The sequence below is a fragment of the Halichoeres trimaculatus genome, unplaced genomic scaffold (assembly GCF_033239565.1).
Source record: "Halichoeres trimaculatus isolate MK-OKI-2021-1 unplaced genomic scaffold, fHalTri1.1 fHalTri1_scaffold_23, whole genome shotgun sequence".
NCBI lineage: Eukaryota > Metazoa > Chordata > Actinopteri > Labriformes > Labridae > Halichoeres > Halichoeres trimaculatus.
Genome location: NW_027437201.1, coordinates 6755328 through 6769015, shown reverse-complemented (window position 1 = coordinate 6769015; position 13688 = coordinate 6755328). Strand labels below are relative to the sequence as shown.

Genomic DNA, 13688 nt, shown 5'->3' with positions numbered 1-13688 from the left:
TCGGTACCTTTAAAAGTACCTCATTTGGTACCCATCCCTGGTAAGGGAGACGACAATGAAATGTAGATCCTACTCTATACAATGAAAACCTGTAATCTACGATTAACATTTGAAAAAGTATAATCTAATTCTAAATGGTCACCTTAACAAGAATTCTGCTAAAAACAACTCTGTATATGATTCATCTGTCGTTAAATTATGTTTTTATTATTGTATTTTGATTGACCTTTTTTTCTTTGCTGCCACAGTGGCCATGTTGTCTTTCCTGGTTCAAGAGCTGTTGTCACCTTAGTTTAATTTTATGTTTGAAGTTAAAGGTAGCGTCTGAACGATTTTCCCAAAAAAAGTAAAATGTCAGCTTTTACGGGAATAATCCTGCTCAATCGTCATTTCTGCATCTGTGTCTGCCTCAACCCTGATCCTTAGCCTGTATCAGATGTTTTGGACATTTCTGGGAGGAGAATAGGCATGGTTACCTCAGCCAATCACAGCATGCCTAGTGTGCAGGTGACTTCACGTGTTGATTAGCCAGTGGAGCTTTGACAGTGGACACAACCAACACAACCAAAGTGAAACATAACGCCAAATAGATAGCGCTTTTTCCTAAACAAGGAACTTGGGTTGTTGAGGAGCAGCTTGGGCAAAGAGCTACATGAGTTAGCTTTCTGCTAACCAGGTATGAGTCAAATACCCAGTGATTAGCTTGTGCTAACATGGCAAGTCAGGTGCATGACTTTCAAGTCTCTCCCACATAGAAACACAATGCTACAGGTGGTTGCTGGACTACTGATATATACATGTATACACGTAGTCACGGTTGGAGGTAGTGGGTGTGTGCTGCCGCTGGCACTGAGCCGAGGAGGAGGAGCTCAATTTAAACGTTGTGTTTACTAACAAGAAACAAAAATTCCTGCAGACCCTACCTTTAATGTAGTGATTATAAGAAATGCACAAACAGGCACTGACCTAGATTCATCAAAATCTGAACAATTTTGACTAAAATTTTGATGCCTGTATTAAGACTGATTGCTCAAAATAAATACTCAAATGTTTTGTGGCTGAAACCCAGAGTGGAATATCCATTCATTTTTATTTATCGCTTTGGTTAAAATGAGAGAGGCCCCAGTGACTGAAGGGAGGCTCACTATCTTACACTTTGAAAACCTCTGCTCTGGAGTAATGGTGATCAGGAGCTGCTATTTCTATGAACAAGTTTTAACAGAAACAGCAAAATACTGGAATTCCCAACTATCATGATGTGTCAGTAAACAGCTACCTGCACCAGTAACTAGTATTAAGAAAGCATTACTCTTTATTAAAGAGCTACTGATGTGTTTAATCACACTGAGAAATTTAACGGTGTTTTATATGTGCAACCATCATCCACACACTGACAAATGTCTGTAGATAGCATCACCGTGCCTTCTCACTCACCCCCATCCCCATCATCCATCCTCAGAGTTTTTATCTGTGCTGACTTATATTGGAAACCTGACACGTTAAATTGAATAGACTTTTAATTAGGCATGCTCCCAAGGTAAAAAGGCTTTAATTGGCTGAATTACCTCACCGGTTCATTAAGGTGCTGGAGCTGAGATAGCTTTTATACAAATAAACCAGTGTGACAGTCGGTGGAGTAAGGCTGAATGGGACTCTTATCATTAAACTGATAATTAAACCCATTGATAGAATCACCTCAGCACTATGGATGGATGAGTCATGGGGGATGAGGCTTTGCGCTGCTTTAATCATCGTCCCCTCATCTGTTTACATTCTCTCATTCAGTTAGTGCTAAAATTGAGTGAGCCCAAATAATGTTTGTCTTCAAATCATTGAAAGCTGAAGCAAAATGAGTAATTTTGTTTCAATGCATGTTATGAGAAAGTGTAAACACGGTGAAAAGATGTTAGTAGAGGTGAGGACTCCATAAAGAAAACTTAGTGGAAACATCAGGTCAGTTTTAACAAGCTTTATAGAAAGTTCTACCTCATTGTTTGGTTATCTATGACCTTAGTTACTCTTGTGTTTTGTTTTGTTTTTCATTATCTCCTAACATCTAACTGGGAAAACTGCCTGCTTTAGATAAAGTTGTGCAGTTGACCACAACATCTGCTCATCATGAATTAAAAAAATGAACAAGGGTTTGTTCGTAGGTAAGTCAACATTGTATTTAAAGCCATATATTGTGGCTTTGTGGCAAAGAAATAAAAAGTTATCTCTAACTCTAACACCACCAGTGCAGTCTGACAGGCGGTTTGGGATTTTTCTCTAATATTAGCTAAAGTTAGCGTACTGTTCGCTCTTAGCAGAGGTGTTCATCATGTCTCTTTGTTTGTTGGGAGTTCATTGGCCTGTTTTGTTTTAGTTTTTTATTCTGTGGTGATTGTACATCATTGTTGGCTGTTGTCCAAAGGGCTCTAGTTAAATGTTAGCTTCTGGAGCTTAGCTTCACTAACTTTCCTGTACTGATAAAAAAGGTTGGAAAATGTTATTCTGAATGATTCAGTGTAAATACTGTAGCACCAAACTAAAGGCCCTGGTGGTTGTGGCTGCCTGTTGCAGCAGCTCTCTCTTCTTTGTCTGTTTCTTGTGATTTTTTCATCTCTTTTTCGTCATTTTTGCATTTGGAGTGGATCATTACTTTGTATGGTTCATTTGTTGGTCGTGGACACAAAACTTTTGTTGTCTTCAGTGACATTTTTACTATTTTTGCTCCTGTGTTTGTCTGGAGATCTTACATGTAACCATGGCTGCATTGTTTACATGTGAAATCAGCTACCAGTAGACTGTAGCATGTTAATGCTAGCTGGTGCAAGGCCAGATGTTTCCCCACAAGGTGAGGAGAAGGAGGTGAGGACAACGTGCTGGTTCTCAGGTGAGAGCTAAGAAGTGACAACATAGACCTGTCCTTCCATCCATCGTTATTGGGAACGTAAGATCTATCTCCAATAAGATGGACAAGCTAACCATGCTAACCCAGCAACAGATGGAATACCAGAAGGCAGAGTAGCATCATGCTATTCACAGACATGGCTAACAGAGCTAACATCAGACACCAACTCCACATTGGAAGAACTTCACCTGTTGTGAGCAGACAGGATCCAGGAGACAGAGACTGAACAGAATACACTTTCTTTACTCTGTCTTACTTGTTTTCCTGATTGCTGCTGTGACTCCTGATTTTTTTGTTTTATTCTTTTCTATTCTATTCTATTCTATTCTAAATGCGTAGTGAAGGCCCTTTTGGTGACTTCTAGATGATATGTGATCTTCTCCAAAACTCATCAATGGCATTCTGGGAAATATCTCTAACTGGGATACCAACCATAGCACCTGTCATTGAATGTTTCTAGTTTATCTAAACCAGTGGAGGGGGCGCGGCTTAACTATAGGTCAGTTGAGAACAGTTGATCAGCCCCAACTCTAACAACATCTCTGTAGGCAAAGTGCTTTTTATTGTCCCCATTCCCTGGATAATGGACGTTCCAGGGAATTACAACGAAGGGATTGTTTCTCCAGTTGGGTGAAACCAGTACACCCAGTTAAACCAATGCTGAGTTCTTTGTGCGTTTGCTGCCATTTGTGCTCAGTTTACAGCAGCTGGCGTACACGATCAAAATTGAAATTGAAATCAAATTGAAATGATTGGCTCAAATATTCATCAGATTATTTAAATGATGTTTTTGCAGTTTGAGTCTGTATAAAGCTTGGTACAGCGATCATCTGTCCTCTGTGTTATATGCTCCACTGGAGATAGAGCAGCAGTCGGATATACATTACTTACTGAGCAGATAGAGGGAAAACAGTAAATCATCATCAGGCCTTGTCAACATATTGAATATTTTTTAAACAACGTGGAGTCATTTCATCTGGATGACAGACGATCCTGACTTTCAGGGGTCATATAACAGTCCAGAGGCTTCCCCATCATCAGCCCGCTGTGATTCAGTCACGACAGAAAGACAGACGGCAGCACACAAGCAGCAGGGCCAGGCTGTAACGACTCCTTCAATTAACGACCGTTTAATTTAGCCCGCTTCACTGCCCCTTTGTGTTCAGCAGTAATAGCCATTAGAGAGAATATAACGCTCCATTTAATGAGGGAACAAAGAGCAAAATTATTTCAGAATAAGGAGCTGCATGAAGAATTGGATCTGAATAAAAACTGTGAGATTCTGGGGAAAGAGAGGAGAGCAGGAATGGGATCAAAATAGATGAAATGGTGCTTTTTTTTCCCCCACTTTGAGGTATTCAGAAGAGACATGCTGTGTTTTTTTTCTTCATTTCTGAACAGATTCATAAATAAAGAAGATCAATTCTCTGTTTTTTATGTTGACAGACTAAAAAATTGTTGAGGCCCACCTGCAGATTGCGAGTTATCTTCTTGTTCAGTGTCAACAAAGACGAGCATTTGGGCACCTTTTGAAATCAATAAACTTGGGGCTTAATGATTAGCTTTGCAAATCAAAGAATAATTATTTTTGCAATCAGCCAAGGAGAAATCTTAGTGGATTTAACACCAAACTCAAAGACTAACAGCTGAGGGCTCACAGATGCACACATCAGGGACACAAAGTTTGGGCTTCTCTGGACGAGTGCTGAATAATAAGTCAGTTTCATATCACAGGAGCTGAACCCAAACAGCGCACTGTTAGATTCAATGACAACAACATTACAGCAAGAGCCCGGCCGATTAATCGGCCGGGCTCTTGCTGTAATGTTGTTGTCATTGGGGCCGATTAGTCGGGCGGAGCGATTAGTCGGGCGGAGGGATTAGTCGGGCGGAGCGATTAGTCGGGCGGAGCGATTAATCGGGCGGGGCGATTAATCGGGCGGAGCGATTAATCGGGCGGGGCAATTAATCGGGCGGGGCGATTAATCGGGCGCGGGCCGATTAATCGGGCGCAGGCCGCTTATAGCCTGTCACCCATTAATCAACATCGGCCAAAATGTAGCCGATTATAAAAAATTTTGTTCCGTGGAGATTCTGTCGCTACTGCTCCTGTGTGTTAATTAATATAAGGCTACTACACAGCGTTTCACTTCATAATGCCATGCGGGATTTACCTGGGCTTATAAATTCACCAGTTATTGTTTTGGTTGAAATAATTTTTCAAAATGTTTCAATGTATTTTGTTGTAATGGTATTTTTTGCATGTTTTGAAAGCAGTGACATTGTTACTTAAAATCTAGTTTAGCCCCATGTATTAAATGGAAGATGGAACTTTTTAATAGCTAGTCATAATTTGTGTTCATATACAGTATTTATCCTGTGTATATCAATGAATTTATTACATATATCAGCCCATATATCGGATATGAGTTGATATATCGGATATCGGCTTCTTTTTTGCCCCCAGTATCTGTATCGACATTGGCCCCAAAATCCCATATCCGTTGGGCTCTAATTACAGCATAGTTAAATATCTGCTACTCTTTATTATATGGTGGAAAAAGGGTCAGAAATTAAAGTAAATATCAAACTCAAATATCCCTTTTTATAAGGAATCAGTTTCTGACATCTCCCCTGCAGCCATGTTTGAGTGATGCATCTTCATTACACGCATGTATGGTCTCCATACATGTGTGGGCTTTTTAGCCCCGCACACTGCAACACAGACAAACCATCACACTGCTGCCTGCCGAGTTGAATCTCTACCTGCGACACAGCCGCAGGAGATTGGAGAGGGAATGGACCGTGGAAAAATTCTGCCTCCCACTCAGCCCTCAAGGTGTGTGTTCATCCCTTGATTCATATGACGGCTGCATACTTTCATCGCTGCTGCCCGGCCAACTTCTTTTTGCAGATATAAGAAACATGGTGTTTTTTTTCTTTCATAAATAAATAAATAAATATGAGATGAAGAAAAATTTGATCTGTATATTACATTTTCACCTTCTAAGACTTACTCCATCTTTTCGTGCATGTTTTGTTGTCTTGTCCGCGGGTGTGTGGACACTCCTTTCAGCTGCTAACAGAAGCCTCTCTCACAAAAGCACCCCTGAAAATTTCATGACGTGGTCCGAGTTGTCTGATTGCAGACAGCCACGTCTCTTCGGCCCGACTTAAGGCGTTTTTTTTTTTGAGTGGGGGGTGTCTGTAAGAAGAAAAGGGGGGAGCTGCTGCGTGAACTCAGCAGGTAATGGTCTGGAACATTTACTGAGAGCGCCTGGGCAAAGCGATGACAACCCTCATGTTGGTTTGTCAGCTTTATTCTCTCGCCTCATTGGTCAGTATTTTTTTTTCAGCTATTGTGTTCCTATCACGGAAACTTTCTATACATGTTGATGTGATGACAATACAGAAACTGTCACCATCGTGAAAAACTCCTCCTTCCTGAGTCATGCATTTGAGCTCCTTGGACTGCTGGAAAATATGAGCAAACATTGAATTAACACACCGTCTTCTTCTTTTGTTGGCAGTATATCACAGCTCTGTATCGACCTGCCTTGTGTTGTCATTGCATGTCCTTATCGATCCTTCGTGGGACATTTTTCCGCACCTTAGAGGTGTGTTTTAGCACCCTCATCTCCGGCTGACAGACCCGTCTTCTAGGACCGGGACAGACAGAATCTGGGAGGTGTGTCTGCCCTGTCTCTGCTTCAAAGCAGCCAAATCAAGATGACAGTTATCAGTACAGATGCAGGTTTAAGCCTCGGCTGTGAAGGAGAGAGTCGTCTGACTGGTAATGACACAGCCCCACAGCCATTACAGCTTTGATGGGAGTCTTAAGCAGAAATCCATTTCAGAGTGTCGGAGGTGAGGCAGGGTGGGGAGGGGGGAAACCTGATGTGGGTTTGTTGTGATAAGGTATTGGTTGCACATTTACTGCTGGGGGCTTCCTCTGCAGGCATCTGTGGTTTGTAATTTTACCGACAGTCCATTTCAAATCATTATCAATACCAGATTTTCTCCTTTGTTCTGCAAGAGCAGTCAAACAGAGACAAGACGGAAGTGTCTGGTAAAAAAAAAATACAGGTTTTCGCTGTTTACGTGCGACTACTAAGCATCTGTAAGGAAAGTGTGCGTCGACATCACAGTCAAGGGGTACAACAATACACTCCTGGGTAGAAAATGGCCGCCAGGAGCTCTCTGGTGCAAACACAGAGGCTGGCTCTGAGAGAATCGATCATTTTTCTTACCCACCTTCACAGCGGCTCTAAGGTCTGTTTGGTGGAGCAGAAACAATTACTTCATAGGTCGGTTCACTCTGACGGCAAAAAACTCTACTACTATTGGATACTCAATATGAAACTGTGTAGTTTAATTCAAAGTGTAAGCTTCCTTGAAGTTTAGACTTTATTTAGAATATTTAAAGAAATAATTTCAAATCATATTTTACTGAACTGACATTTTAAAAATTGTTTTAATACATTTTAATCATCTTTTTTTCAACATTTTATTACATTTATTTGCTTCAACCCTTTTTTTCAGTGTATTGATTTTGAATTGTTTCCTTTTAATGTTTTTCACCAACCTTTCGCTGATTATTTTTGTGTCTATGTGGAACACTTTAAATGGCCTTGTTGCCTTTATGTGCTATAGAAATAAAACTTGACTTGCCTTTTTTATATTCAGTAAATCTTTAAGGTTTAAATAACTTTTTTTAATTTTTTTTTTTGTATTATATCTTATTTGGTCATTATTTTATAACTGAATTTCTTTGGGTTTTATCAAAGGAAATTTGATTTTTTTTTTTTTTTTTGCTATTTTAACATTTGGAATATATAACCGATATTGTTATTAAAATGTGTTTACTTTTTGGGAAATTTTCCAGTTTTACTTTTTTTTTTGCATAGGTGCCTGAATAATTGTTGAGTAGGAATTTGGGTAGTCTATAGTAAAATAATATAATATAATATAATATAATATAATATAATATAATATAATATAATATAATATAATATAATATAATATATAATTCAATATAGAGCAGATAAACTACTAGAACTATCTTTGATTTTGGGATATGTAAAATGAAAAAGAAATATCCCCCAGTGTTAAATAAAGAAGTCAGTGTGAAAGTGCAGAAATCATGGACGCAGTCTTAGAGATGAGAGTTAAGGCCTGTGAAGTGATGGTCGCTGCTTCTGAAATGCTGACTCAACTTTTCTTTTAATTTTAGCAAGACACAAAGACACAGAGATAAGCCTGGCCTTTAGCTTCCATGCTAACAGCTACATCAGCTGAACCCTGAACACATAAACCGTCCGATTAGTTGGCATCTGGACAGTTTGTGTGAATATAGTAAAAGGCAATTCTGACAAAAATTATTATTTTATTTTTTAATCCAACACTGAGTGGTTTTAAACGACTGTTTTTCTAATAGTTTTGTTGTGCCTCCAGGGAGACTATAAACCACCTTATGGAAGCTAATGTGGATCCAAATAAAGAATAAATAATAAAGGTAGGAGAAAAAAGAAGAAAAAATGAAGAATAAAGAATACATTCAAATAGAAAAGGGATTTGCAGAACAGGTGTGTATGTTGCTTCTGGGGCTTTGAGAGTCACCCTCAAGTGGACACTTGTGGAACTGCAGTTTTTGGCATTTATGAATTGGCTTCATATTTCAATGCTGGAGGCTGCCGCTTAACGAAAACTATGGACTTTGAATTTCTACCTAACTACGCCCTTGGTGTCAATAAGTAACTTCATGTTAAATATAAGCCATATCAGCTACTGTACATTTTAAAATCTCTGCTAATTTACTGAATTATAACTTAGATATTCTCTTTATTCCTTCTTCTCATTTTATTCAAACTGGTTTATTTAACGGATCATATCTTGAAGAGTTCCCTCTCATTTTCGGTATTTATTGCACAAGGCCACACTCTTTGGCCACTGCTGAAGCTTTATTAATTTAACTCAAACCTTTCTATGATGAAAGGCGGCAGGGAAGCAAGAAAAATTAGCGTTCCTGTTTCATAAAGAAACTTGACAGTTCATTGATTCAGTGTCTGGTCACAACATCAATTGGGGAGTCATTTCAAGCCTCATAAAACAATCTTATCACCAGGGTCTTTAAGGATATTTTGGCAGTCTGAATAAATGAGACTTGACCTCTTTTATCTATTTCATTAAAGAGGTCAGCATAAAATAATGTGTTTTAAGACACAAAAAGGAAATGTGAACATTTCATTGTACTCTATATATACCATCTCTTTTTTTTTCTTCTCGTGTTTCTTGCGCAAACAATGAGAAGTGGGATTTTGGACAGTGAATTTCATAGTGTTTTGACACATTCAGACTAATCCTTTCAACTGTTCCCTAGTCTTTTTTTTAAAGGTTATAATAATCACACCTCTGTGCTTTAGGTGTCACACACACACACAGGTGATACTGTTGTTTCATAGTATAATGAAACACCAATAGGATCTCACTCAAAACAAAGAAGAAACACAAATCTGACTAATTTCAAGGCCTTTTTTTCCAACTCTGGCAAAAAAAATAAAAGCCAAGTCATACAGATGACAAAAAAAAAAAAAATTACATTCCTTGCCTACCACTGAAGCAGTTTTTGTGTTTGCTTGTTCATTTCTTGGTGGACTTTATCAGCAGGAGCCATGAGTTCATTGACATTGAAGGGCGGGAGCTCAAGCTGCTCCCATCCCAATCTCGTTCCACATGATTATTCTCAATTTCACAGCTGATGGTTTTTACTGAGACAGACGGCGGCAGCCAAATGGTAAAAAAAGAAGAAGAAGAAAAACGCTCTGAGGTAGGAGGGGGAGGGGACAGGCAGAGGGAGAGGGGGTCATAAGACGGGGGCGGTCACTCAGTTTCTTCATCTGTGTTTGGGATAGGGAGAGTGTGTGATGTGGCCTTGTGTGTGTTGCAGCAGGGTGAGTGGAACAAGCCCTGTAAGACCTTCTTTTTAAATCAATATATATTTTTAGGGGTGCAGCTATCAAATATTTTAGTATTTGAGTATTCTACTGAAAATCCCATCGATTAATCGAGTAATCGGATAAAATACATTTTTGTTTAGTTAAAGAGCAGTTATTTTTCAAATGAAATTTTTTCTCTTTAAGAAATAGAATTCTCTGATACAGCATGTCAATAAGAGCACTTGCTTTGGTAGCTCCAAAATTTCACTTTGACACATTTTTTGTGCCTTGTACATCTCATCAAATGTTGCGGACCCAAATGGCACCTGTTTCGTAGAATGACCCATTAGTCTCCAAACTCCAGAAAAGAAGCTAGATTTGTTGCTAGTTGCTATTTTGTATAAGAGGTAGCTTGAGGGGTCTGAAAACTCTCTTAATATGGCCTCAGCTCTATTTGAAATAACTCTTCGATCTTTCTTAAAATGAAACGATTCCTTGAGGCGAAGAAAATTACTCGAGTATTTTTTGTAACTGAGTACCTCGAATCATTCGAGGAATTGTTTCAGCTGTATATATTTTTAAGTATCATTTAGCCAAAAATATTTCTAGAGCAGCACAGGGACTAAATTCAATGTTAACATCCATAACAGTTTTCTAGATCACTGGAGCTGCTGTTTATGTTTTGATTAGGTAAAATATTTGACCACACACCTTGAAATAAGTGTGCAGAGATAACTTTATTTTAAAAAAAAATCTTTCTGAGATAGTTTTTTTGTTTTGACCAACAAACAGTTAATTCAAGGATGGGTGAATTAAAGAAAATTGATTTCCCGCATTGAAGCAATTTTTACTGAATAAGTTTGAAAAGCCTCCACAGGCAAAAATATTCAGAGCAGAAGTCAGGTGAGACAGGTAACATCTCCTTATTACTATGCAGCTCTCGTCGTCCACTGCTCCCTATAATTTTTCTTTTTGTCCACAAAGCATCAGGCGGCCTTGCACCACAATTTGTTCTACGTGCTGGGACTTCTTTGTCACCGAAAATGTTTCTGTGATGGTAAATGTTCCCAATCTTTTTCTGATTATTTAATTCATAGCTGTAAGCTGTTGTGTTTTCCCTTTTGTTAATGAAAGCAGTTTGTTGATTACAGTTGTTAACATCTGTTTTCATTTATGTGTCCAGTCTCCGTTAGCCTATGTCTGTGTAAATAGCCAGCTATGCCTTTCTTCTGTTAATCTGAGTCCATGCGTTGCGTGGAGAGTGACGCTGACCCAGCTTTTTAGACACCTAAATGCCCAAAAGAATCACACAAGGTATGAGAAAAAAAAGGCCAACTCTCTGAGGCTCACAGAGGAGGCAGTGCTGGTGAAAATTACAGCATCACCCAGGAGAGTGAGCAGTAGGAGGCGCGGGATTTGATGAATCAAGGACCTTTTGTTCACACTGAAAATGACTGCTTGCATGCAGTTGGAAAGAACATCTCTACATCGCTCCGGCAGTGCGGCGCTGCTTGGCAGGGAGGCGGGCGGGCGTCATTTGGAGCCATTTAGGCTCGGAGCTGACGCAGAGGGGGACGGAGGAGAGGAAGGTCGTTTGGACAGGATGCAGAAGAAGAAGATGATGAGGTGGATGGAGCTGGGTGTCTAAGTGGGGCTACTCTGAATTGAGTAGACGCTGAGTATGCCAATGCAACACTCACAGTAATGACAGTGTGAAAGACACACATCTAGAGGGAAATGATAAATCACATGTAAGGTATAAATGGTTGAGCTGAGGCTGAAAGACCATAATTTAAACATCTACTGACAGAATAATGAGCAGGTTTAATAATCAATAATGTATCTGAGTAATTTTATGTTTTAAAAAAAAACATTTAGTGACCGCAGACAATAGTTTTAGCTTCAAACAAAATTAAAGGATGAAAACTATTTTCATGCTATATTAAAGTCTATGGCAAAAATACTAATTTATGCTCCAGAAAGTAAAATTGTACCATTTTACTATTTGTTTAATGATTTTCAATTTCATAACTTGGCTTAATTCTAGTTATAGTGTGTTTAGTAAACTTCATTCACAAAATTATGATGGATTTTTCTCTACATCCTAAATTTCACGAATCAAACAATCAATATGGTGACCACAACAGCCTCTAATCTCACTCTTTTCTCCTTGAGAGGACCGTACACCATACGTTAATGTGTCAGACGCTATCCTCCAATGCTATTTACATTCTCCTTCGCACAGCAGAGGTCAAACCGAGAAAGAAAACAGCAAACAGGAAGATGTATTCTTAACATAAACAACAAACCACAAAAAATGTCAAAGTAAGACTTGTGAAAAGGAGAATTTGAGAAATTTCAGTTTTTAAAAAGTGAAAAGTTCATTTATTTCCACGATGGAGGGAACCCACACAAAGGCTAGTATTTGTTCCTGCGGCACAGAGCAAAGGGGAGAGCCCGATAATAGATGGGTGACACCATTGTTGTTCCATAGAGAGAAAGAGAAGCAAAAGTGTGCTTTTGTGATAATGTGCTACATAAAGTATAAAATATTAAGTGCTGCTCAATTCATAGACTTTTATTTTCTTCTGAAACAGACTATATTTGTATACAAGAAGGACGGAGAGGGAACTGTTATGACCCAGCTTCAAATTACAAAAAAAAAAATCCTTGTGGTGGTTTTTATGACAAGAATATATCGGTCAAGGAAATCCTCTTTGAAAAATTGCAGCCCTTTGTTGTTTTGTTTTCTTTACACTGTAGAAGCTGTACAGTACATCCCTGGCTCTCACCACTGAATACTTCAGGTGGCTGACACACACTAGAAGTATCTCCAAACACACACACACACACACACACACACACACACACACACACACACACACACACACACACACACACAGTTCTGCAGTGTGAAAATGTGCATCCGAACTCAAGCACGCAGCCAAACTGAGAGAGACTTTCGTGGGCTGAGCAATTTTTAGAACATTTAACCTTTAGTTACAAGCAGAGTGTGTGTGAATTTTCCAAACAAGAGGCAAAGCTCGGGCCGTGAAAAACCCCGCAGCTATTTCAAACAGTAATATCAATCCAAGAAACTGTTTCATATCGAAACAAGCATTACAGGTGCACGTGCAGGTCAAAAGTGTTAGCCTCCGCGCGCGGAAGCTCCTAAGATATTTACAAGGAGTTTGCTCAACAGCAGAACGTCCATTTACAAAATTACCTCAAAGACAGAAGCTTATCCATTCATGCTTTTGAAAATGTTTAAAACTCTAGACTCACTGACCGTCAAGCAGAAGAAATAAAACATATTAAGGAGACTTCTTCAGCAGCTTAAGCAAAACTACCTGAAATGTACCTCGACAAGAAAAGCTGTTCGTCATTTTTTTTTTTAAACAAATGTCATAAAATACGTCTCAGAACTGTACATGACAGCAGTCACTTTTACAGGTAGACATAAAATGTTTTCCTACCTGTGTGAGACGACTTCACGGCTGCTCCGTTGTCGCTGTCCATTTCCAGCTGTCACAGATTACCGCGCAAGCTCCACTGCAAGCCTTTTTTTCCTCACTCCCGCGAGCGAGTCCAGAAGAGATGAACCACGCGGGTAATGTGCGCACACTATGCTGTATGGGAGGCAAACCGTGCCAAAATTTACCCACTTTCTCGAGCGAATTATAGTGAGAAACCATTTTAATGGAGTGTCTTGAAAAGTGGTATCACTATAAGTAAAAAATAAGTTGTCTCCAAAAGGACAAAGAACCTGACATTAAAAGTGGCAAAGCCAGACATGTTTAACTTTGGTGACCAAACTGGGACCCAGAATTTTGTAGGAGTGACCAGGCAAGGTAAACAAA

At 39.2% G+C, this 13688-nt stretch overlaps 1 protein-coding gene across 1 annotated transcript in view; it reads right to left on the bottom strand.

Moving 5' to 3' along the window:
* The window catches only part of LOC141785234 (zinc finger protein 385B-like), an 86414-nt gene extending 72970 nt beyond the window's left edge, over positions 1 to 13444 (bottom strand). Inside the window, exon 1 of the mRNA XM_074663415.1 lies at positions 13305 to 13444. Within this exon, the coding sequence (XP_074519516.1) occupies positions 13305 to 13347 (43 nt within the window). The 5' untranslated portion in view covers positions 13348 to 13444. The remainder of the gene's footprint in view (positions 1 to 13304) is intronic.
* Positions 13445 to 13688: the final 244 nt, after the last annotated feature.